The sequence below is a fragment of the Haliotis rufescens genome, unplaced genomic scaffold, assembly GCF_023055435.1.
Source record: "Haliotis rufescens isolate VD_foot unplaced genomic scaffold, xgHalRufe1.0.p SCAF_20, whole genome shotgun sequence".
Classification (NCBI taxonomy): domain Eukaryota; kingdom Metazoa; phylum Mollusca; class Gastropoda; order Lepetellida; family Haliotidae; genus Haliotis; species Haliotis rufescens.
In genome coordinates, this window is record NW_025963891.1 from 18,500,324 (window position 1) to 18,528,081 (window position 27,758).

At 40.3% G+C, this 27,758-nt stretch overlaps 1 protein-coding gene across 1 annotated transcript in view; it reads right to left on the reverse strand.

Annotated features, from left to right (window-relative positions):
• The window catches only part of LOC124132983 (phospholipid-transporting ATPase ABCA3-like), a 64,674-nt gene that overhangs the window by 34,482 nt on the left and 2,434 nt on the right, over positions 1–27,758 (reverse strand). The window contains exons 3-6 of the mRNA XM_048400909.1: positions 25,051–25,188; positions 22,655–22,784; positions 21,626–21,780; positions 1,248–1,403 (exon numbers count right to left, since the gene is read on the reverse strand). Coding sequence (XP_048256866.1) covers positions 1,248–1,403; positions 21,626–21,780; positions 22,655–22,784; positions 25,051–25,188 — 579 coding nt within the window. The remainder of the gene's footprint in view (positions 1–1,247; positions 1,404–21,625; positions 21,781–22,654; positions 22,785–25,050; positions 25,189–27,758) is intronic.

The window sequence follows — 27,758 nt, forward strand, 5'->3', positions numbered from 1 at the left end:
GTGCTATGCCCACAGACAGTTTTCCCACTGAGATTAGCTACCTTAGATCCACCTATGAGTGCTATGCCAACAGACAGTTTTCCCACTGAGATGAGCTACCTTAGATCCAACTATGAGTGCTATGCCCACAGACAGTTTTCCCACTGAGATTAGCTACCTTAGATCCACCTATGAGTGCTATGCCAACAGACAGTTTTCCCACTGAGATTAGCTACCTTAGATCCATCTATGAGTGCTATGCCCACAGACAGTTTTCCCACTGAGATGAGCTACCTTAGATCCACCTATGAGTGCTATGCCCACAGACAGTTTTCCCACTGAGATTAGCAACCTTAGATCCACCTATGAGTGCTATGCCCACAGACAGTTTTCCCACTGAAATGAGCTACCTTAGATCCACCTATGAGTGTTATGCCCACAGACAGTTTTCCCACTGAGATTAGCTACCTTAGATCCACCTATGAGAGCTATGCCCACAGACAGTTTTCCCACTGAGATTTGCTACCTTAGATCCACCTATGAGTGCTATGCCCTATTCCTGAACAATGTTTTCTCCATCTAATTGACATAAAGACGATTACTTCTTCTTATTTCTTGGTTTACTGATTTGCAGAATATAATTCTCAAATCTTTGTACACCCACCAACATTTTAACCGCTGAGATTAGCTACCTAAGATCCACCTATGAGTGCTATGCCCACAGACAGTTGTCCCACTGAGACGATCTACCTTAGATCCACCTATGAGTGCTATGCCCACAGACAGTTGTCCCACTGAGACGATCTACCTTAGATCCACCTATGAGTGCTATGCCCACAGAGAGTTGTCCCACTGAGATTAGCTACCTTAGATCCACCTATGAGTGCTATGCCCACAGACAGTTTCCCCACTGAGACGATCTACCTTAGATCCACCTATGGGTGCTATGCCCACAGACAGTTGTCCCACTGAGACGATCTACCTTAGATCCACCTATGAGTGCCATGCCCACAGAGAGTTTTCCCACTGAGATAAGCTACCTTAGATCCACCTATGAGTGCTATGCCCACAGACAGTTGTCCCACTGAGATTAGCTACCTTAGATCCACCTATGAGTGCTATGCCCACAGAGAGTTTTCCCACTGAGATGAGCTACCTTATATCCACCTATGAGTGCTATGCCCACAGTTTTCCCACTGAGATTAGCTACCTTAGATCCACCTATGTGTGCTATGCCCACAGACAGTTTTCCCACTGAGATTAGCTACCTTAGATCCACCTATGAGTGCTATGCCCACAGACAGTTTTCTCTTCATGCCACCAGACAGAGTTCGCGACTGGGCTTTCCTCTTGGGCTGCAGTCCGATGTTGTTCAACATAAGGTCCACCTCAGATGCCACTTTGGCTGATGGTACACCTTTCAGCTGTGAAAACAAGAAACAGATTCAACATAAGTATTGAAATTGCGGTAATGATGGTAAAAAAAGACTGTCAAAAATTAATGAAACGAAGAAATTTGTCTGTCAAAATTCCATTTGCCTTGTAACGGCAAAAGAAATGCAAATATTATTCTCTTGTGACAGACTTTCTTGTGTTCATCTTTCATAGGTACACGTCTTTATTTCTGTGAGCATTTGAAAACAAGGCACAGAGGGTGAAAATTGGTTTCTGACTCACAGGACCTTGTGTCGAAGCTTAAATATTTCTAGATCAATCACGAGTGTCAGAAATGTACTATCCTATGATGCTTTAACACAAGGGCAGACACTCCATACAGCACCGCTCGAGGAGAACTGTTTCTGACACACACCCATTCTGTGTGGGTCTGATGTAGGCCATTTGTGCCCAGTTGGTTTTAAAGTGGCGAGTCGACGGCTTTGGGTCGGTATTATTTCAAAGCAATAAAGAATTGGGAGGTGTCATGTATTGGAATTGATAGAATAGTCACCCTAGACAAGGTAGATATGAAGTTTTTGTGCCTGATCTGCGATTGCACTTTAGTAACAGTGATACAAGGTGAGCTGTGCTGTATGGGGTGTCTGGCCTTGTGTGAAGGTATTATAACAGGGCGAAAATCATCATATTTTTCTTCAAGTTTTATCAAAATCAAATATATTCTTCTACTTTAAGTTTCACATTCCCAAGCCAGTAAACGCTACATAGTTTACAGGACGCCTATCATAATACGTAACGCTTGGAGATGCAAGCTGTCGAAACCAGTCAAACGAGCTGGCAGATGCTAATCAGCTAGCGCTATAGAAATTCTAGACCCGGCTGACCAGATTCAGACACAGCTGACCAGCCAATAAACAATTAACTAAGTAAGTCACCACATCAAAACTTGCATAATTTGACCAACATGTGAGAAGCCATTGTGATCAATTGAAATTCTAGACCCGGCTGACCAGTTTCAAACACAGCCGACCAGCCAATAAACAATTAACTAAGCAAGTCAGCACATCAAAACTTGCATAATTTGACCACCATGTGGGAAACCATTGTTATCAATCCCAAACTGGACAGATGGGTAGTGACATGCTTTCAAACGTGGACTGGAGGTCTCGGGTATAAATGCAGGGGTATCTTGGCATAGAGTCATTCCTGCATTTCGCCTGAAAACCTCTCTGTCTGTTTTTGAAGGTAAGTTACTTTTACTTATTACTTTGCCATTTTTGTTAAACGTGCTGTAAATAATTCTAACTTTGTTACTCTGCTGGTACAATGAACTTATGTTACAGTTAATTAAAAAGTATTGTTCAAAATCTACGATTTGGCTGCTATATGTTAATTTCATACAGTTCATCTAGAAACCAAATACTATACTGAATAATAGAGAATAATAGAGCGTCCCGGATAAAATACGAGCATTAGTATTCTAGTCGTTTAAATATCAATCTAACATATTACGCCATTTTAGTTATGGAAGTCGTGGATGCTTATTAAACAATATGTTCAACGTGTATAACGTTTCTGTATCAAGTGACTTGGTTGTCAACATGTTCTATTATCTGCATTTATATTTCTGGTCATGTTATTCGTCTCACTGTTTGTATTTTCACGGGAAACATTTCTTGTTTCAATATAATGAGTAGCATAGCATCGGCAGCTAAATGTATGTATTTAAAGATAACCAGTCTGTGACCGTATATGTCTAGAACACAATACACGAAAAGTAACACTGTTTCCGTAGCTAAATACGCACAGATTCGGCAATGTCTTTTAACTATTTATCACATAAGTGCATCCGCACTATCGTGAAGCGCCGGTTGATTTTGAGTTTCATATCGTAGAATAGTCTATAAAGATACAGACAATTCAGTGGCAGTCTAGTAGATAAGAGTTACAATACAATATCCAGCATTTCTTATATAAACTGTTTCTCATGTTATAAGTTATTTACTTATAATTGGTAAACGTCAGAAGATTTTGATTAGTGTTAAAATGTTTAATCATCATTATCTTGAAGTAAGTGTCGGCAGTTACCTCGTTAGGGTTAAGGCTACGGTTCGACGCACGCTTGGCCGCCGGCCATTGTTCACGTGGTGCACGTACCGTGACGCCCGGCTTAAGCCCCAGGTATCTGTGCCGCAGTTACCCTGGTTACAACTATGTTATCATTGTTATATTTCCAACAAGGCACCAGAAAATATTTTACTATGCTGTAATGATGTAACTCATTATCATTCTTAATTATTGATTTCAATATCTTAATGCTGTACTATTTAATTACTTATTATGATGTCTAAACTATGAAATATAATACTGAATTGTTTTGAATGTATGTTGTTGCATTGTGACGTCACATATAATAAAGATTCCTGCATTTCGCCTGAAAACCTCTCTGTCTGTTTTTGAAGGCGTGGAGATCCCGGAGTTAATTCCCCGTAACAATGCTAGGTATAAACGGTCCCCTAAAAAAGGACGGTTTCAATTGGTGGAGCTTATCCTAGATGACCGGTGCCACGCCTACCAACTACAAACAGAAGCTTCGACGGCCTGAGCCAAGGTTGAACTTAACCAGTTTGCTCAAGACGCAGGAATCACCCCTTCCAGCCTCCCCCTCCCTAACCATCCCCGCACCAACGTCATCAACGGCAACAACGTCATCAACGGCAACAACGTCATCAACGGCGTCAAGAGCAACGGCATCAACGTCCAGGACAACATCCTTACCAGCGCCATCTACATCCTCTTCATCTGCTTCAACAGCCTCTCCTTCAGCAGCTGAACCTCCCTCCCATACAATGGCCACACCACATATTAAGCTGAGGCCATACACAGGACAAGAGGAAGCAACGTCCTGGTGGCAAGAGTTCGGGACTTTTGTCAAACACAAGAAAAAATACCCATATATACAAAATATACAATTTTGTATATTTGGTATTTCCAAAATATACAATTTTGTATAGTTGGTATTTCCAAAACTATACAATTTTGTATATATGGATAGATTTTACCACTGCTTCATTGAATTTTTTGAACTCGTAAGAGGTTTTCTTTGGGTTTAAAAACTAATGTTACCGAACAGTATTTTTGCACGTGACAATAACAGGTTAATACTATTTCATTATGGCAACTATATTTGGAGTGTTATGAAATAATTTTTATTTCTTGATGTTGACAGCATTTTACATAAGAAATAGAACATTTGTGCAGATTTTAGTAACAGATAATGTAAATAATACCGCTGTCTTAATTAGATTGCGGTTTGAAATAGCACTGTTTGTATAACGAAAGGCTGCTGCTGTTTTAATTAGGTCGGAGTTAGAAAAGCACTGTTTGTTTAACGAAAGGCTGCCGCTGTATAAACTTTATTGGGGTTAGAAAAGCACTGTTTGTATAACGAAAGGCTGCCGCTGTCTTAACTAGGTCGGGGTTAGAAAAGCACTGTTTGTATGGGGAAAGGCTGCCGCTGTCTTAACTAAATCGGGGTTAGAAAAAACACTGTTTGTATAGCGAATGATAGACGCTGTCTTAAATAAATCGGGGTTAGAAAAGCACTGGTTGTATAACGAGAGGCTGTCGCTGTCTAAACTAGAATAACCACTAAACGGAATAGCAAGAGAGTAGCCTTTTAGCGATTGTCACGATCATTGCAAAATAATAGATAAAAATCCATGAATTTAAAATTGAACAAGGAAACATATATAGGAAACACATCGTTGGAATAAATTCCTATTATATTACGTTCACGACATTAGTTCTGGAGTTTTCAAAGTAAAATTTAATATATATGTTTCTGTGATTTCATGTAATGGTGATTCTAAATATGAAATATTGGTTGATATTGTTTGTCAAACAGTTGTACACACCGTCCATTGTGATACTTCTACTTAAGGATGTTTGTTTAGTCAATTGGCATGCGTTTATTGTAAACAAGGATCATTAGTGTGAAAGGATTACTAAGTTTGGAATCCAGTATAATGCACTTCCACGATTAGCATAATTAGAACAGAGTTTGTAATTAGGTACATCCGGACTCCAATTAATCAAGGCAGCTACATCAGTTGAGAGTGTGAGCAACTGGAGAAGAGGCAAGCAACTCAGTGTGATTAATGAATTAGTGGAATTTTAAAAATAAACGAACGCCTGTCGCAAAAATGCATTCGAACATTGAACACGCACAATCGCAGATTTCTATGGTACATTTGAGGGTGAACGTGAACGTGCAGGATGCCTAACAGCGATTTGTCTTCAGAACACACAGTGAGCTCAGGTGAGTTTATTAATGATGATATTTTTATTCATTCATAGATATGGCGATCATGAGCGCTGACACTATATGTGTTCGCAATAGAACATTTGGAAGACTAGACACATATTGATTCACTATATGACTACATCAAATCCAGTATTTGTTTAATGCAACAGGTTTAAAGCATTCAAAATTGTGCATTATTATAAAATAAAATGTGTGTCGCTTCGTCTCCCATGTAAAATACATTAATTATTTGTTTTAAATATAATTTAATATTACTATGAGTTTTACATTATAACTAAAATTATGGAGTCTTGCATGTCGAGCCAACAAACTATTGTACATATTATTCACATTGGAATTTCTGTTTACTGTGTTTGCGGTGGGGTCCAGACAATTCTCCAAAGGGACAATTCCAAATACTACTGCGTAAAATATTAATGCTGATTTGGAGAAAATTACCAAATGGATGAAAGTAAGTAAAAATGAATCCAGAGAAAACAAAAGCTTTCTATTTCACGTTAAATTAAAGTCTTCCCAAGTGCAAAACCTAATCTTAAAATGAAAGGAATTGATATTTATGACTTTGGGAATAATATTTCAGTCAGATTCTGATATTGACGAGTTAAAAAGGAAATCCCTATGATTAATTGCCTAGAAGTCTTAGATACCTTTCTGGTGTCCACCGCCGTAAACCATACTCACTCACTCAGTTAAATAACTCCTTTCACATAAATCGTTAGAAGTTATGAACAAGCATATAATGCCCATATTTGGGATAATTGTACCAAGAACAAGAATTAATCCTAGAATGTTTCCACTAAGATTCATTCCGGACGCTGAAATATTGCCGATGAGACGTTAAATTTTAACTCACTCACTCTATACGGACTATTTGTGGGGCGATAACGGGTACAGGCCACGAGAAAATATATAGAGAAACTAACAGCCATTACACCTTTTTACAAGATGGAAAACATCTTTGCTGTTAGTATTTACATTTATAGAAATCAAACCAATATACAGGCTATATGTTGTAGAACAGAATGCTTTGCCAAGTTATTCCTACCTGATACCATTAAAAATTTGAATAGTCATCTGATATAGAGGAGTATTAAACTTGGACAGTGTGACTTATATACAGTTAAGCCATGATACCAGATTTTGTCACATAATCCTTTATCGCCTCGGACTCGGTTGTAGTGATTTAAACTTCCATCGGCTTAAAAGACAATATATTAAGAAACGATTCGCCTTTCTATTCTAAAGGCTAAGTGAGTTTATATTCAGTGGTTTATGGGAAACAATTTGTCAATTTAGCTATTTTGAAATCGGTCCATGTACATCCTACGTTCGGGTGAATTTGCACTAATGTTATAACTTAAGAATTAATTCATATTTTAAGACACGTATTAAGTATTAAACAGTTAAATAGCTTTTCTTAGTAATTGAACACCTTTCCATCGACCGCACCAAACTGTTGACCAATCGTTTTCATGTATTCTACGTCAAATAAGATCAGAACACGTGTATAATTACAACATCCCCAGGATACCAATAACAACGAAATGTACAAATTAACAAACATGACCAACATTATTATTTCATGATAATGTAGGTGTCATGCATGTAATTATAGCTATATAAACATATGTTTAATTATTCAGTTTGTGTGAATTCGGTCAAAATTACAAGAAACAGTTGATTCTGAAATTCTTCAATCATGTACTTTTAAGTATATTTTCCCAATATTATGTTATCCCCAAAAGGGCAATTATATTCATGTTATATTTATCAGTCAATTTTTTAATACGAATTACGTAACATTTATGCTGCTTTGATTTTTTAAGACCAATGTTGTTGTTACAGATTCAGGGACCGACTAGGTCCATTACATGTCATAAAAGTGCCGGGACATAATGTGGTTGCAATACATTCTCTAATTAACACCTGTCACAAAGGGACGGGCCATTTGGGTTTGTCCTCAGGGAATGTGTTATGCAATTTGTGTATTCACGAAGTAACATTCAACAAGTCGGGTGATTAAGGATTGATGCATTTGTACTTCATATAAATAAATGAATTACATTATTTTCTTAATCGTGTGCGAAATACGCATAATGTCGGAAAGCGCAAGTTGAATCCCCAAATACTGCCTTCGTTCCTAAATAAATCACAACCCTCACTTATAATTGTATCACTTTATCACTTTAAATTTTAATGATGTAAATCACGTATCTGTCACTTTTTAATGTAGAATACGTCAGTCACTCAACCAGTTCCACTATTATTTTCCCAAAAGATCAAATATTAAAAACAGTTATCAAGATTTAATTTCCATATCGTTAGATATATTTAATCTTAACATTGAAACATCTTCATGTATTATTCTGTATTGAATGACATTAGATATATGCTCCTATACCGCCGCTGGTGTCTTAATTTGCGAGAATTAAACATTTAGTTTGCATCCAACCATGCGCGTCCCAAATTATACAGCGTCAAGCTTTCAGAGCTCCAAATAAGTTTTCCAAAGTAGAAATTAAGCAAAATGAATATTTATCAAGTTTCCTTTTGCTAGAACATATGCATGCTGTTATGGTTTTTCAAAAAAAAATCTTCGTTCTCTCTGTTGTTAACAATATTAAAACAACAAGTACTATAAAATATAATACGGAAATATATTACATATCATTTACGCATCCGGCTGCTCACAAAACAATGCTATTAAAACAATATTTGTGTCCCAGGGACTGAATACCAATTAGACCAAGCCAGCTCTACAGATACTGACTCTCTCAAAGACAGCAAGCTACATTATACAGTTAATTGAAAACTGTAATCTCAAACATATCTAATGCTACTTCAACACTTTATCATATACTTAGCAGTTGAATATTCTGTAAAATTGAAATTAATCCTCTATTAGTTTACAGTGACGATTCTTGCAGGCTATATAATGCAGGCACGGCCCGTTATGTATCATTCAATCTTTATCTTTCTCACTTTCTTATAAAGGCATAATGATCGATAATCTCTTCTGTTGCAGTGTGAAATGTTAATTTATTGTGAGTAAGTCTAATCCCTTTCTCCAGGCATAAATTGATCACTCACCAAAACTGACAAGGGATTACTCCTCGTTAAGGCAATACTAAGTGATACAATATACTGCCGATTAATTAACTAATTAAGGGTTAAATGAGTTTGTTTACTCAGAGTGTGATGTAATCCGTTTGATGTTGAATCTTCAAAAAGGGTAAGCATACCCAACGCTACCAGTAGCACCAGGCATTCCCAAATAGTGTTGTTCTAATACATCAAGCTATAATACTGACACGTTGCTTAAGGGTTATCGGAATAAATTTGAATTTGATTTTCACATATTCTCCTCCATTGCTCATGAGCATATACATGGATATACATACATATGCATTATAAATTTGAAATGCAATTGTAAATAAAGTTGTTGTTTTTCTTCAGAAGAGTCGTAACCGAGTCCTTGGGATACGCCATCGCAACCTTCCCGTCCAGAAGAAACAGAGGTACGAGGACGCTCAGTTGATGCCCTCCGAGGAAAGTAACTATGACGAAGACGGCATAAAGATTTTTTACAGTACGACCAAAGAACTGCGAGTCGACGGAACTGCAGATGGCGAAGAGGCTCGCAGATGAGACATACATTAAGAAGCTGGACAGTACAGCAGCTTTCCCTAAGGCAAGACGTGTCCGTTGACCACCATCCCAAAACCCATTCCCTGACATGAAGAAGGATATGTCATGGGTCAATACCGAGTATGGAATCCCGTGGCGTGGCGTGGCGTGGCGTGGCGTGGCGTGGTGTGGTGTGGTGTGGTGTGGTGTGGCGTGGCGTGGCGTGGCGTGGTGTGGCGTGGTGTGGTGTGTGTAACGTAATATATGTGGGTGGGTTAGTGACTGAATTTGCGGTAGTGTGTGTTCGTTGTACTTCTATGGGGGGGGGGGGGGGGGGGGGCGGGGGGTGATGGGTATTTTGTCTCAAAAGCCAAAATGGTTGGTTGTTTAAATAGTGACACTTTAATAAACTATTCTTCTTCTTCTTCTTTTTGTTCATTGTCAAGATGCTGTGTATTACTTCCCAGACTGATGACATGTTTTATCATTTTTTATCTTCAAATATCACGATGTGCCCCCTGATACCGTCATTATGTTGATTGCCTGATTGTTTAGAACTATCAGTCGCGATATGTTATATGATTGCTTTGTATCACATCAGCATGCTGTTCGTTTTCATTGGGACTGGATGCTTTGCACAATAGCGATAGTATCTCACTGTTAATTATTTTTTTATCATTTGCATTTACATAAGTAAAGAACATATCAATTTAATCTGAATACGTCAATGTGTCAATTTCTTGTTCTAAAAAGTACAGGTATAAGTATTCATATTCGACTTCTTATCATTTGTGTTTGTAAGAATTTTTAAAAAATTTCTTGCGCCTGTTGTACATTACATTTATGGTCGTAGTTTGTTGACTTTGCTAACAATATTAGACTGAGCCCCAAGAAATGTTTTGAACATTTAATTTCATTTTAAGCAGTTTTGTGCCGTCTGGACAATATTCATACCAACAAATGTAACAGTGGCAAAAGTAAAAAAAAACAAAGATGGCGGATGTAAAATTTCGGAGTTAAATCAGTACTTCGGGAATATTTTCTGGGCACCTAGCCATCTGGGTTCCAGCCACTAACGCCTAAGTCCACTTTTGCCTACAAATAAATAAAACAGTGTGTAATAAATCCTACACAATGAAAACAACATACCCATGCTAGGAATGAACTCTTTGAAATTTCTTTGAAATCATCAAATATCTGCTGGTGTATATACTATAAGAACTAATGCAATGATGCAGAAATGATGCACTGATAGTAGGTGTCGCTGAAAATCACTGGTGCATGACTTTGTTTATTGTAGGCCGTAGGCATTAGTGGATGTAGGCATTAGTGGACGAGGACGCCACCTGGGAGCAATACTGCCACAAACGTGCAATGTCCCTTTCCCCATGTTGAAGCATATTGAGAAAAGCATACCTTTGTACTTATATCTTTTGTAAAACATAAAACATTAATACAACATATATCCCCGTTTTATGGGTTTTCGGACACTGAATAAACATTCATAGTTTTTTCACATGAACAACTGTAAAACATATCATTCACTTATAAAAGACAACTTTATCATAAAAAAGTCATTATTGGATTATTAACAATTTCTGTGTGACGCTCCCAATCCGCAATGGTTGTCCGGCAACACGATATTTTCGGAGTATTTTTAAAAAAATATCTTTCATTATATTTTGAAGAGGATTTTTCCAAGGACTGCCGTTTTAAAAAAAACGCGATTTTCCGCATTCCGCCTAGATTTGACATTATAACAATGTTTTCCCTACAATTAAACCGACACCTCAGAACAAACCAAATTCAACACTTTAAATTAATAATAAAATAGTTTTCATCCTCTGTGCAATCCACACTGTTGGCTAATCTGCCATGTGCACGAGAGCATGTTACAAATCACATCGCTGCCTCCCCGTACAGACGAATCCAAGCTCAGCACAAATTGATTTCAACACTTTCAAAACAGAAGTCACCGCCAATGCAATCACCCCCGACAGCTAATCCTCTCTGTGCATTTGACCATAAAGTCCACTCACATACCAAGCACCGCGCCAGGAAAAGTACCAGACGCCTCAATTGCTTATCCGTCAATATCATTGCAAGGAGAGTATGTACCCCCGCTAACAGTGTGGAGTACTAATTAAACATTCCAGTAATGTTACACGCCACTATATCAGTTTTTTTGTAACTTGCTGTTACTATTTTGCACATCCAAAACAATTATCCTCCTTTACAAACATATACAAAGAAACACAGTGCTCAACTTTAAACACTTCAATTTGCATATATATATAATAATTATACACAAATACATAACAATTATCTCCCTTTACCAATATATACAAAGAAAACAAATTTGGATATACCATATATACAAATTTGGATATTTTTGTATATGTCGTATATACAAACTTGTATATTTTTGTATATATCATCATTCCAATCTTGTATATCCTTTGGAAATATCATCTTTTCAAAGGATATACAAGCTTGTATATATGGATTTTTTTTGCAGTGAAACTTTTTAATTATAACCAGGATCGACAATGTTTGTTGTTTCCCTTCTATCTAGAAGGAACAGCAAAGCTCTGGCACCAGGACCTGGTGGAAGAGACAAGAAACGACATGGGCCGTCTGGAGGAAGCCTTTAAATCTAGATTTAACAGGCCAAAAACATTCGATGTGAACCTCCTCCAGATGGCACAGAGGAATACTAGAATACAGGGAGCACCTCGGAACCAGGAACTTCCAATGTCAATGATTGTGGCAGTGGCAGTTAATGGCCTCCGTCCAAGCATCCGCCAGTGGGTGATCAACAAGGAACCGGCCTCACTTGAAGCTGTTCGGGACCTTGCAGAACTGGCTGAGAGGTCTTAGTTGGGTCTAAGGTCCCCAGAGGTCAACATGGCCATGAAAGTGGACCAACTGTCGGAGCTCGTGGCCACCCTTATCACCAAGACAGACGCCCCAGCAGTACAAGCCGCAGGAACACCAGCAACCAAGCACCAGCTACAACAAGAACAACAGCTGCAGTTCCAGCCTCCACGTCATGAACCATTTCAACCCAGACGGAATCGGTTTCATGGCCCCCATTATCAGTTGTCATCACCACCATCTCAACAATATGGCCAACAGCAGAGTCAACTAACTCAGAAGAATCCAGGCCCTCAACACTTCAACGGCACCAACCGACAACAGAGACGCCCACAGTATCCAGTACCCCCGTACCTACAAAGAAAATGCATAGGATGTGGTATGTTCTGTTTAGACAGATTGTATTGCCCACATTTCCACACACAATGTACTTTTTGCCATAAAGTAGGACACCATTCTAGTGTATGCATGAGGGCATATCATTCGCAGAATGAATACCCTAGGCAATAGGGACTCGCGCCTGATTCTCAGAAGTCTGGGATCAGGCATGAAAAACCCTTGGTCTCGCTTGTGGCTCCCTTAGTTAAGAACACTGTTCTAGTGCGGGTGAAGCAAGTGAAGACAACAGCCCTAGTTGATACAGGAGCCTCTGTGTCCTGTGTCAGCAGGGGCTTCCTTCAAAAGGTAGGCTACACATTAGGTCACCTACAAGAATCTGACCTTCATGAAATCGTAGGTGTAGGTGGTGAAGTACACAAGGTGTTAGGTGCTATTTCTTTGGACATCTGTATAGGTAACCTTCTTCTACCCCAGTCAGTTTATGTTTTCCAATCACTTCACCATTCCTTGATATTAGGTATAGACTTCCTCACCGAGTATAAGGCTACTATCTCCCTAGCTGACAAGTGCTTCATAATTCAAGAAGGTCTGATCACTGTTCCCCTGGTAGAGTCAAGTGCAGGCTATGTAAGGGCCAAGAAACCCATCACAGTTCCACCTTCTTGCCAGGTAGACATCCCTGTCCGAATCTCTCGCTATAGGCAAGGTTCCATTCTCCTCTTAGAACCGGTTCCTGAACTTTCAAGAGTTAAACTGCAGGGTGGCAGATGTTTGGTGACAAAGACAAAGAAAGGTGTTTATATGCGCCTACTCAACCCTACCAAATCCCCTATTCATATCAACACCAAAAGAGTGCTAGCGGTAGCGTGTGAGGTCGACCCATCAAGCGTCTCATTGCTATCAGATTCACCTGAACCAGAACTCAGACCATCCCATGTCACATCACGCCCACGTCATTCTCTGATCAATGCATCAGTCACACGTGGTCAGAGTAGATAAGGATCCACACCACACACATCCACAATCCCATCCCAGCCCCCTTCTCATCGCAAACACACTCCCCCCTCAGACCTATCCTTTGACCTTTCCGACTCAGACCTGTCTTCTTCGCAAAAACAAGAGCTTCTTTCTTTCCTTCATTCTCAACATTCTGCCTTTTCTCACAATTGGTCTGAACTAGGTCACACACATCTTCACAGTCATAAGATAGAGACAGGTGATGCTAGACCCGTTAGGCGCCCATTTATCGACAAAGTGCGGAAATTAGAAAAGAGTGCTCAAAACAAATTAAGGAAATGCTAGAGGCCAAAATCATTCAACCAAGTTCTTCTGAGTGGCACTCACCAGTTGTTATGGTTCGAAAACGTGACAACAGTTATCGTTTTGCGGTAGACTACAGACGCCTCAATGCGGTTACAAAGCCAATGTTCTTCCCTTTAATTAGATTCAAAGATGTCATTGACGCAGTAGGTGAAAGTCATGCAAAAATCTTTAGCATTTTGGATTGTGCTAGTGGCTTTTGGCAAATTCCTCTACATCCAGAAACCAAACACAAATCTGCTTTTATTACTCCAGATGCTGTTTTCGAATGGAACCGTTTACCTTTCGGCCTAAAAAATGCTCCAATGGCTTTTCAAAGTACTATTTCAGAAGCTCTCAAAGATATGAACTGGAAATACATCCTTATTTATGTCGATGATATCATCGTGTATTCCAAAACCTTTTCAGAACATTTGAATCATCTCAAATGTGTTTTTCAAAAGATAAAGCAAGCAGGCTTGACCTTGAAACCCAGCAAATGTAAATTTGCAGCAAAACAAGTTCAATATCTTGGACACATTTTCACCAAATCTGGCATTGAAGTTGACCAATCTAAGATTGAGGCAGTCACCCAAATTCCCCCACCAAAGAATGTTCATGATGTTCGTCATTTTCTTGGCCTTTGTAGTTACTACAGGAAATTTGTTCCCAATTTCTCAGGAATAGCGTCACCTCTCTATGACACTCTCAAGAAAGATGTTAAATTTTCTTGGACAGACAAATGTCAACAAGCTTTCCCTGTCTTGAAACAAAAACTGACAACATCTCCAATCCTTGCCTATCCAGACCCTACAAAACCTTTCATTCTGACAACAGATGCTTCCAACACATCTCTCGGTTACATTTTAGGGCAACATGGTTCAGATGGTAAGGAACATGTCATCTGTTATGGGGGTAGATCACTTCACTCATCAGAAAAGAATTGGGGGGTAACACAACTTGAATGTTTGGCAGTAGTAGAAGGGATAAAGACATTTAGAGTTTACTTGGCGGGGACCAAATTCAAAATTTACACTGATCACAAGGCTCTTACTTGGCTCAAAAACATCAAAGAGGAAACAGGTCGCCTTGGACGATGGTCAATTATGCTACAAGATTACGATTATGAAATAGTACACAGGCCAGGGAAGTCAAACACAAATGCAGATGCTTTATCTCGTACTAAATACCCTGAGCCTAAGACTGTGCCTATCACAGATGACATACCATCACCTCCATTACCATCTAAAAGAACATATGCGCAAGTAGCCTCATGCACTGCCACCACAAAAGACAAATCAGTTTTAGTTGTGTCATCCTCTCCCTTTGTACCCCCTTCCTCCCCTGATGTGGCTAACAATAACAACACGCTTCTCCACTTCTACTGTCCCACCCTCAACCGTCCAACCTGATTCTGACCAAGATCCAGACGCTCGTGTTCCACTAGCCTTGGATCTCTATTACACAAACAAACCATCACCATCTGGCCCATCTGTCATTGTTGCAGCAGTCAACATAGATGATGATCAGTTTCTGACGCAACAGAGAAATTCCCCTGACCTCAGGCCAATTATTGACTACATTTCCAAAGATGAAATCCCTACAATGTACAATGATGCCCAAATCAAAGGTCTTGTAGGACGCTCACAGGAGTATGTAGTCAGGGATGGTATTCTCTATCATGTCTATCAAGCAAAACATAGAGGTACCAAAGCCCATAGGCCTCCCCAAATTACCCAGCTTGTTGTCCCCCTTATCAAGCGCAAGGATGTCCTATTCGCCTATCATGACTCCAAAGTAGGTGGTTGTCATCTTGGAAGGGATTCCACCTTTCAAGCTCTCCTGTCAAAATACCACTGGTATGGTATGTATCAAGACATAGAAAATTACATTAGGTCATGTGAGGTATGTCAGAAAATCAAACCTAAGTCCCATAGCAAACATGCTCCTATGGTCCCAATGCCCATAGAGGACACATTTTCTCGCCTTCACACAGATATCCTTGGTCCCCTCCCAGAAAATAAAGATGGTTACAAATATGTCCTGCTGGTAGTTGACTCTTTTTCGCGTTGGACTGAAGGCTTTGCTATGAAGAGTCAGGATGCCACTGAGGTAGCCAAAATTCTGTTCAACCAGGTCATTACTCGCTTTGGGGCTCCCAAAACCCTTCTTTCTGATAGAGGTCGGCAGTTCACTTCGAAACTTGTCAATGCTCTGTGTGAACTGTCGGACATCAAGCACCATCTGACGTCATCATATCATCCGGAAACCAATGGCATGTGTGAAAGACGTAATAGGACCATTGAGCAGGCACTCAGAGCTTATTGTGACTCTGAACAGTCCAATTGGGCAGACCTAATCCCTTGTGTCATGATGTCAATGCGCAGTGCACCATGTGCCTCCACTGGCTACACTCCCTTCTATCTCCTCTTTGGCAGAGAGATGCATCTCCCTATTGATGTTGCTCTTCTTCCCAAGCCCTCTCTAGGCAAAACGGCGGAACGCCATCTTCAGACCCTTCTTGACAATCTCAAGGTAGCCAAAACTATTGCTAAGGACAACATGAAGATTTCTCAAGAAATAAACAAAGAGCGGACTGACCTCAAAGCTAAAGATCCCCAATACTCAGTAGGTGATCTAGTCCTGATGAAAAATTCCCATGTTCTCCCTGGTAGGTCCCCGAAACTGTCAGTTAAATGGGTAGGTCCCTACACCATACTTGAGCTTGGTCCTAATCATACCTTCAAGCTACAACATGTTCAAACGAACAAGACGCACAAGGCACTTATCCATGCCAATCGCCTCAAGCCCCACAATGTTCGCACTCCCAACGACCGTCTTCCAGATCACACTCCCAACCATGGTCATCATTCTCCCTGTCCCAGCGCTTCTGCTGGAACGGACACACATGTTCCTCGTCCAAGCACTTCTGCTGAAACGGACACACATGTTCCTCGTCCCAGCACTTCTACTGAAACGGACACACATGCTCCTCGTCACAGCACTTCTGCTGAAGCCCATTCCCCTCTTCCCAGCACGTCTGCTGATGCTGACACATCCTCAGACACACAGGTGGTTCTTCCAGAGCCACACATCAGTGATACAGGCTCTGCACCAACCATTGCCCGCCAACAGGATGACAAATCTCAAGATAATCAAACGTATCCTGTTGACAAAATTATCAGATGTAAAATGGCAAACGGTACCAAACAGTACCAAATCAAGTGGTTAGGCTACTCAGAAACGACCTGGGAGCCCGCCTCCAATCTTGATCCATCCCTGATCAAGCACTTCCATAGGTCTAGAACAATGTCTGGTAAGAAGCGCAAACACGGAGTACATAAGTACTTCCAATGATTCATTTGCATAGGTGTTATCAAGCTACCCCCTATCTTTTGTGACGTGAATTGCATGGCCATAAGATATGAGTGACCATCCCTTTGCAGTTACCAAGTGTTCTGTGTCCCATAGTGCTAGGTTGTTTAGGTGTTTGTGGCCACAACATTCTTCTCAACCAGGTCAACTCTTCTAATGGCTCCCTTTTCATTTCATCAAAGGTTCATCCTGGAGCTTGATTATCCTGTGGCTTATGGCTCTGTTTGCCCGCCCTACCCTCGGCACCAGCCCTGTTCAGAGACTCAACTATGGAATAGTTTTTAAGCCAACCATTTTGCAACTGAATAGTGGGTCCATACCTACGAGGTCAAGCTTCCCCATGTCCCAAGCATTCCCACCATGAGTGGATGCCACCAAGGCAATGGAACTTGTGCTATACTGCACCAAATCCAAATGCACCTTAACGTAATCAAAACCAGGTGTGTTTCACTGCTAAATGAAACTAGGCACCAAATCATTAAACTCATCCCTGAATCTAAGGTCCCCTCATCAAGTCGCTCCAAACGAGCAGTTCTAAGTTTTGTAGGGTCCCTTTCCAAAACATTGTTTGGTACAGCCACCACTGACGACGTCAACCTGCTTGCCAAACATATTAATGCCCTTACCAAACATAACATAAACCTATCCAATGTCCTCAAACAACATTCTTCCCATCTCTCGTCATTTATGAAATTGGTAAACAATAGATTTAAGAATGCGCTAAAAGGTGTTAAGGCCAATCATGATGCCCTTACGTTCACAGCCACTGCGATCCAAAATAATGCTAGAAATATTCAAGCTACTTTTGCTTCCCTTACTTCAATTTTGATAGACCAAATTCAAAATAAAATACTGTGGAGCATCAACTTGAAGAACATAAATTAGGCATTTTAGACTTGGCTAAAAATAAATTATCCCCTCTGCTAATTGCCCCACAAATTCTGGAACAAACTATTCATCATATTGCCTCAATTTTATCTAACAAGTATCCAAACTTTCGATTGCTTCAAACCAACCCGACATATTACTATTCTCAAGCAAAATTCATCTTTGCCCGTACGAAGGCCCACGTCTATGTTTCTGTTAAGTTTCCCTTATCATCCTTGCCTAAACCTTTCCAAATGTATAAGGTTATTTCTCTCCCAGTGCCTGTGAACAATACATCATCCCACTCGACTCAACTCCTTGATATTCCTCCTTACTTTGCCCTGTCCTTGGATTCCCGTCATTTCCTCAGTATGGACAGCTCTACCTTAGCGCCCTGCTCTGGTGATGAATTCGTCATAAACTGTGCTATCAGAATAGCTCTACAATCCTCCCCCAAACCATCATGTAGCCTTGCACTCTTTCAAAATAGTAAGAGTCTGATCAAATCTCTTTGTGATTTTCGATATGTCACCAAACCTCAGCCACCTCAGCTTATCTTTGTTGATACCTCAAATGTTCTCGTTTATAGAATTCCCTTTCTTACTCTCACCTGTCCTGGTACTCATCGTATGATCCCCGGTTGTAACTTCTGTCTTATTGCTACTTCATGTTACTGTTCTCTGTCCACCGAAGATCTGTATTATCCTGCACCCTTTGGTTCGTGTCGCACTTCACAACACCAGATCTCACACCTTCACCCTGTCAACCTTGCTCTTCTTCAACACTTCTTTGAGGATTCTACCCTCTCTAGTATTGCTGGTGATACAACTTTCAGAAAAGCAGTTAACTTCACCATTCCAAAATTTGATATATTTTCTCATGAAATTTCCAATATTTTGGCCAATGATCAAAAGTCCCATCTCAGTCTTAAACGTGTCGCTGAAAGGGCAAGAAAAGATCAAACCATATTTCAGTCTATTACGGAACGATTGCTTGATGGTCAAATCACTTTACCAAGTTCTTGGCCTGATACAAATGCAATTATAGCCATCACCGCTTCGGCTATGTCAGTTCTTTCAATTATTTTAGTTGTTTGGATGTTTTTCAAAGTTTGTGCACTCTCTGGTGCACTATTGCTGGTTACTCGTGTGGCGCCAGCTAAAGCAGTACAGCCGCCAGTACTAAATTATAATTCACAAACCACTTCTAGTCCCAGCTTCGTTGTGTCTGATCTTGCTGACTATCATGTGTCAATCCTTCTAGGAGTGATCACACTTGCTGTGGCATCTATTCTTCTCCTTCTCATCTATGAACGCAATCTTAGGACGCACAATGGCCTCGTTCTTGAACTCACCACTGGTCCAGAGTGTGTCTCTGTTCCTATTCTGGCTCTCAGTCTCTGTCCTTCCTACTGGGATATTCAACCCCCTTGCACAGTGGAACAGCTCCGAATCTCTGGATATTTCTTTCCCACCCTTACTGTTGAATGGCCCGCCTTTACTGTGACTAATCTCCTAACCAAAACGTCTCTCTCAGTACCGAACACGCTTCGAGTCTCTTTCTTTACTGCCCGTAAACTCCAGAAAATGTTCAATCAACCTTTCGCTGCCTACATTCTTATGGTTCATGATGGTAGATACCAAATTTTAGATCCTTCTTGTATGTTAAAGGTATTTTAAGTGGGCTGTCTAAGCAGTGCATATCCTTTGTCGTGTTCGCATATTTTTGCTGTGTTACTTTAAAATGTTTTATGTATTTTTGTGTACAATTTATGTTTACGTCAACACCTGTATAACGACAATATTAATAGGCTTTTGCGGTCAAAAGCTCCACGACGTCCAGGGGTACTATAACAGGGCGAAAATCATCATATTTTTCTTCAAGTTTTATCAAAATCAAATATATTCTTCTACTTTAAGTTTCACATTCCCAAGCCAGTAAACGCTACATAGTTTACAGGACGCCTATCATAATACGTAACGCTTGGAGATGCAAGCTGTCGAAACCAGTCAAACGAGCTGGCAGATGCTAATCAGCTAGCGCTATAGAAATTCTAGATCCGGCTGACCAGATTCAGACACAGCTGACCAGCCAATAAACAATTAACTAAGTAAGTCACCACATCAAAACTTGCATAATTTGACCACCATGTGGGAAACCATTGTTATCAATCCCAAACTGGACAGATGGGTAGTGACATGCTTTCAAACGTGGACTGGAGGTCTCGGGTATAAATGCAGGGGTATCTTGGCATAGAGTCATTCCTGCATTTCGCCTGTAAACCTCTCTGTCTGTTTTTGAAGGTAAGTTACTTTTACTTATTACTTTGCCATTTTTGTTAAACGTGCTGTAAATAATTCTAACTTTGTTACTCTGCTGGTACAATGAACTTATGTTACAGTTAATTAAAAAGTATTGTTCAAAATCTACGATTTGGCTGCTATATGTTAATTTCATACAGTTCATCTAGAAACCAAATACTATACTGAATAATAGAGAATAATAGAGCGTCCCGGATAAAATACGAGCATTAGTATTCTAGTCGTTTAAATATCAATCTAACATATTACGCCATTTTAGTTATGGAAGTCGTGGATGCTTATTAAACAATATGTTCAACGTGTATAACGTTTCTGTATCAAGTGACTTGGTGGTCAACGTGTTCTATTATCTGCATTTATATTTCTGGTCATGTTATTCGTCTCACTGTTTGTATTTTCACGGGAAACATTTCTTGTTTCAATATAATGAGTAGCATAGCATCGGCAGCTAAATGTATGTATTTAAAGATAACCAGTCTGTGACCGTATATGTCTAGAAAACAATACACGAAAAGTAACACTGTTTCCGTAGCTAAATACGCACAGATTCGGCAATGTCTTTTGACTATTTATCACATAAGTGCATCCGCACTATGGTGAAGCGCCGGTTGATTTTGTGTTTCATGTCGTAGAATAGTCTATAAAGATACAGACAATTCAGTGGCAGTCTAGTAGATAAGAGTTACAATACAATATCCAGCATTTCTTATATAAACTGTTTCTCATGTTATAAGTTATTTACTTATAATTGGTAAACGTCAGAAGATTTTGATTAGTGTTAAAATGTTTAATCATCATTATCTTGAAGTAAGTGTCGGCAGTTACCTATGCTGTAATGATGTAACTCATTATCATTCTTAATTATTGATTTCAATATCTTAATGCTGTACTATTTAATTACTTATTATGATGTCTAAGCTATGAAATATAATACTGAATTGTTTTGAATGTATGTTGTTGCATGGTGACGTCACATATAATAAAGATTCCTGCATTTCGCCTGAAAACCTCTCTGTCTGTTTTTGAAGGCGTGGAGATCCCGGAGTTAATTCCCCGTAACAATTCTAGGTATAAACGGTCCCCTAAAAAGGACGGTTTCAGTATAATAGGATAGTGCATTTCTGACACTCATGATGGATCTAGAAATATCTAAGCAACGACACAAGGGCCTGTGTTCTGATTCAGTAGTTGCTCAGATAAGTAAATATTGACTAGTGACCTTGGCAAAGAAGATGAGATGTTCCTCCACTGTGAGACTGTCAAATAGGATGTCGTGTTGAGGACAGAGACCGAGGCTGCTTCTCACGCTGACAATGTCCTCTCGGATGTCGTAGCCGTTGACCCTGGCAGTGCCCCCTGTTGGAGGGATGAACCCTGCGGGGACAGAATGTTGTTACATTAAGATACTGTATTAGACACAGAGCTGTACATTTATAATGATAGCTTTTTTGCTGTCGGAGGGTTGGAGATAGCTCATCACAGAGAGTGTTTGCTTGTAATTTTAAGTTTGTTTGTTTGTTGTTTAATGCCACACTCAGCATATTGCAGCTTTATGATGGCGGTCTGATAAATAAATGAGTCTGGACCAGACAATCCAGTGATTGATGTCATGAGCATGGATCCACACAGTTGGGATACGATGACATGCATCAACCAAGTCAGTGAGTCCGACCACCCGATTCCCTTAGTTGCCTCTTACAACAAGCATAGTCGCCTTTTATGGCAAGCATGGGTTGCTGGAGACCTGTTCTACCCCAGATCTTCACGGGTTATAATTTAAAGACACAGGTTTGATTCCAAACATTGGTACACATCATGTCCTCAATAACACCTACAGATTTAAACATAATATATGTTCTACCAGATTAGCTGGAAGAAAGAATGTTATAAATGAGCACATTATGAAAAAAACCATTCTGACGATATGCAATTTGAGTATTTACTGTACAAATCTGTTAAAGTAAAAAATATATATAATGTATTACTGAGGGAGTAATTTGGGTTTCACATTGCCCTGAGCAATAGTTCATTATATCAACTTAATGTGAGAGTAAAGCCCAAAGTGACCGGTCCTACACGTTTACTACACTGACAAACCAAGGATCATTATTCAAAGCCATAGTCAATTGATCCTGCATGACAAAGGGACATAACTCAGTGAATAGCAGCCTCATAAACCACAGGATGAGCTGTGACCCCTATAAAGGGTTGTGGCTATCCACAAATGTGAAGGCAGAAAACATCTGACCTGTCAGCATGGACATGGTGGTGGTCTTCCCAGCGCCGTTGTGACCGAGGAGTGCAGTTATCTGCCCTTCATACATGGCAAGGGTCATCCCAGACACAGCCTTCTTACAAGCTTCCCCCGTGCCGAACTCCTGCCATACAAACACAGGGTGGTTAAATCATGAAGTGAAGTGAAGTGGGGTGGGGTGAAGTGGAGGTGAAGTGAAGTGGGGGTGAGGTGGGAGTGAGGTGAGGTGGTTGAGATGAGCTGAGTCTAAATGAAGTGAGTCAAGGTGAGGTGAGGTGAGGTGAGGTGGGTGTGAGGTGAGGTGAGTCGAGGTGAGGTTAGGTGAGGTGAGGTAATGCGGGGTGAGGTGAGGTGACGTGGGATGAGGTAAAATGGGGTGAGGTGATGTGAAGTGAGGTGAGGTTAGGTGAGATGGGGTTTAACATCAAGATTATTTCACTTTTATAGCAACATCCATGCATGTGTGTGTGTGTGTGGCTGCTTGTCCCAAGTGCAATTTACATAGTGCTTGGCAGAGCTACAGATATCCTGCATATTTGCGTAAAATACCCCCTAAAATTATTCAAAACCCATTTACTATCAATTAACTTGTGTACAGAAACGCATGCATTAAATGGAAAACTCAACTGTTTTAAAACAGCACAGGTAAATACCCAATGATGCTTTTTCAACATGCGTACAACGGAGCTAATGTCCGAAACAAAATTACGAGCTAATTTACTTTCCGAGACAAGCATATATTTAGAACCATTATATCCACTACACCACAGAAGCCATTGTCAAAACATGAGGAAATTTGGAGAGGAGAGGAAATGAGGAGAGATTTCAACCATACAATTTTATCTTTAAGTGGCATTTTAGAAGCTGTAATACCACTGAAGAAAGAGCTGAAATCCATTAGTGAACCCTGTCTCCATAAATACAATTTTCGGAGCGGTAGGGTAGCCTAGTGGTTAAAGCATTTGCTCATCATGTCGAAGACCCGGGTTCTCTCACACATACAATTTTCCTATACTGTTGGAAAGAAATAAGGGAACAGGTGTAAAGTGAAGCATGTATGATATACAATCTCATTTATACCACCTTAGTGACAAGCTCCCTGGTCATGATATTTAGGTAGTTCATAGTGCGCTATATTTCCAGAATTTTCCTCACCACACAAGTTACAGGACTGGCTATCATGGTTTTCTCTGAAATCCCTTATCAACCAGAACTGCAGAGTTTATGGGAATAGTGCTGGAAGAGATCTTTTTTAAGCTCAGACTTTTAAGAGTACTTTTTAAGCACAGGCACTGACTTCAGTGTGAAAGGGACGGGTTCCACAAAGAAGTGACAACGACAATGAAAGATCTGGATCTGAAGGTATTTTACTCTGATTTTGAAACCTGCAGCGGAAATTATTGATTTGACCGAAGTGCTCTAGCTGGGTTATAGTGCATTGTGATATCTTTGAGCTATGAGGGATGACTAACGTTACATTCTGTATCCTGTCTTGATGGAATACAAAAAAGCATTAAGCAGGTCTGATCAGGATAATTTTTTGCTACCTTTCTGTGTTCCCTTAATACTTCCATCTTTGTTTTAACTATAGAGGAGTTGTCCATCTTTCTTACCCTCCCAAGGTTCATACGAAACTTGAGCCCCCAAACTTAAGGCTTTTTCAAGGGAAACAGACTTATTTGGACAATCGAACTTAATTGTCAGATTGACTGGTATTTGTACATACATCCAAGTCCACCGACCAGAACGTTAACTAGGGTTGGGACGAGTCCAAATTTATTACCAGGGTACCCACCCCCCTTTTACCCGACCCTACCCAGGAACCTGCTGTAGGTCTCAAGAGATAGGTACAAAATGTCCGATTGGGAAACGTTTGACCATACTCCTGTCAAGATATTTAGATACAGGTATAAAAAAAACTGATCATGCATACACTGAAGTTGACAGAAGTATTATCTTCAGAAGGAGTGGGTGCATGGTCAGAAAGAAATGTGAACATTAGAGACTTGTAGTGTAAACATGGAGTTCTGGATATTTTTTGTCAGCAAACAATATTCCACATGACTAACCACAGGTCCAGGTAGTCCTGTGGGTACCTGGGTCCTTCTCAGTACCCAGTACCCAGCTCTAACGTCAATATTAATTATCCATTACGTTTTGGGCTAATTTTCAGCTTCATCATGCAATGATAGTAAACAAATGGAATAAAGTCATGTAGCATCAGAGTTAAAAACGGTTTCCACATTCAAGGCATGTTATCAATTTTCAGGCCTTTTCCAAGACCAGACTGCTAAATTCGCCTTTGACACCCGTGCGGAACATCTCGTAAATCCAACCCAGGCCAGGGCCTGTTGTGATACATGACACCTCCCTGAAGTGCTGTAGCTCACCTTGCTCAGGTTTCTTATGCTGATTCCAGGCCTCATGCCGACTGGGTCCTTCTCAAAGTATTCATCTTCTTGTTCGGTATTCAAGTCTTTGCTGTCATCAACATCATCTCGCTGTTTTGTACCACACCAGTGTGACCGCTGGAGAAGGATATACGATCATATTGTTAGATGGGTGTATGACCGCTGGAGAAGGATATGGGAACATATTGTTAGATCAGTGTATGACTGCTGGAGAAGGATATGGGAACATACTGTTAGATGGGTGTATGACTGCTGGAGAAGGATATGGGAACATATTGTTAGATGGGTGTATGACCGCTGGAGAAGGATATGGAAACATACAGTTAGATCGGTGTATGACTGCTGGAGAAGGATATGGGAACATATTGTTAGATGGGTGTATGACTGCTGGAGAAGGATATGGGAACATACTGTTAGATTGGTGGATGACCGCTGGTGAAGGATATGGGAACATATTGTTAGATGGGTGTATGACCGCTGGAGAAGGATATGGGAACATATTGTTAGATCGGTGTATGACTGCTGGAGAAGGATATGGGAACATATTGTTAGATTGGTGGATGACCGCTGGAGAAGGATATGGAAACATACAGTTAGATCGGTGTATGACTGCTGGAGAAGGATATGGGAACATATTGTTAGATGGGTGTATGACCGCTGGAGAAGGATATGGGAACATACTGTTAGATTGGTGGATGACCGCTGGAGAAGGATATGGGAACATATTGTTAGATGGGTGTATGACCGCTGGAGAAGGATATGGGAACATATTGTTAGATCGGTGTATGACCGCTGGAGAAGGATATGGGAACATATTATTAGATCGGTGTATGACTGCTGGAGAAGGATATGGGAACATATTGTTAGATTGGTGGATGACCGCTGGAGAAGGATATGGGAATATACTGTTAGATCGGTGTATGACTGCTGGAGAAGGATATGGGAACATATTGTTAGATGGGTGTATGACTGCTGGAGAAGGATATGGGAACATACTGTTAGATTGGTGGATGACCGCTGGTGAAGGATATGGGAACATATTGTTAGATGGGTGTATGACCGCTGGAGAAGGATATGGGAACATATTGTTAGATCGGTGTATGACCGCTGGAGAAGGATATGGGAACATATTATTAGATCGGTGTATGACTGCTGGAGAAGGATATGGGAACATATTGTTAGATTGGTGGATGACCGCTGGAGAAGGATATGGGAATATACTGTTAGATCGGTGTATGACTGCTGGAGAAGGATATGGGAACATATTGTTAGATGGGTGTATGACTGCTGGAGAAGGATATGGGAACATACTGTTAGATTGGTGGATGACCGCTGGTGAAGGATATGGGAACATATTGTTAGATGGGTGTATGACCGCTGGAGAAGGATATGGGAACATATTGTTAGATCGGTGTATGACTGCTGGAGAAGGATATGGGAACATATTGTTAGATTGGTGGATGACCGCTGGAGAAGGATATGGAAACATACAGTTAGATCGGTGTATGACTGCTGGAGAAGGATATGGGAACATATTGTTAGATGGGTGTATGACCGCTGGAGAAGGATATGGGAACATACTGTTAGATTGGTGGATGACCGCTGGAGAAGGATATGGGAACATATTGTTAGATGGGTGTATGACCGCTGGAGAAGGATATGGGAACATATTGTTAGATCGGTGTATGACCGCTGGAGAAGGATATGGGAACATATTATTAGATCGGTGTATGACTGCTGGAGAAGGATATGGGAACATATTGTTAGATTGGTGGATGACCGCTGGAGAAGGATATGGGAATATACTGTTAGATCGGTGTATGACTGCTGGAGAAGGATACTGGAACATATTGTTAGATCGGTGTATGACCGCTGGAGAAGGATATGGAAACATATTGTTAGATTGGTGGATGACCGCTGGAGAAGGATATGGGAACATACTGTTGGATCGGTGTATGACCCAAATGATACAATGATGATATCTTGAGTATGTTGTGTCAAGGTGCTTTATTCAGTTATATATTTAACAACAATACACTACATGCACACACAGCAACACTCTCAACGTATAACGTCTAACCGTCATTCCCCCTGCAACCTACCTCCCTTACATTAAATATACTATCACATAGAACATTGCTTATCAGTTACATGTTACACTGGCAACATCCAATGTGATCTCTCACTGGGCGCCGCCATCTTGAATGGAGTCCCGCTCTCACGAGATCGCGTTATATTTATGAACTCACTTTTAACATTTAACAACACTATTAATCTATTTAAGAAAACACTTTAAAAAATTATACAGTTGTAGATTACATAATAAAATAATATAAGTTGTAGCAGGTTCCGGTTTGTGGTATAAAACATAATACAGGACACATAAAACCCTATGTAACCCCCTGATCCTGCTACAATGAATATATCTGACATGTTTTAATATGACATTGAAAAAGAATTAAAACAAATTCAAAATTGATAGAAAACAGCTGTTCGATTGAGCTCAGGTTAACTTGTGCTATGTCACGTGCAAAAGCAAGCGGTTTTTTGCTTGGAAGCGAGGTAGAAGTGATTTATTCAGCCTCTCAGAAATCTATGTGCAGCCTGTCTTGCTTGTGGCAGGGTATAAGAGATTTATTCCCCCTCTGAGAAATTTATTACCCTCCAAGGTGGGTTACACAGTATTT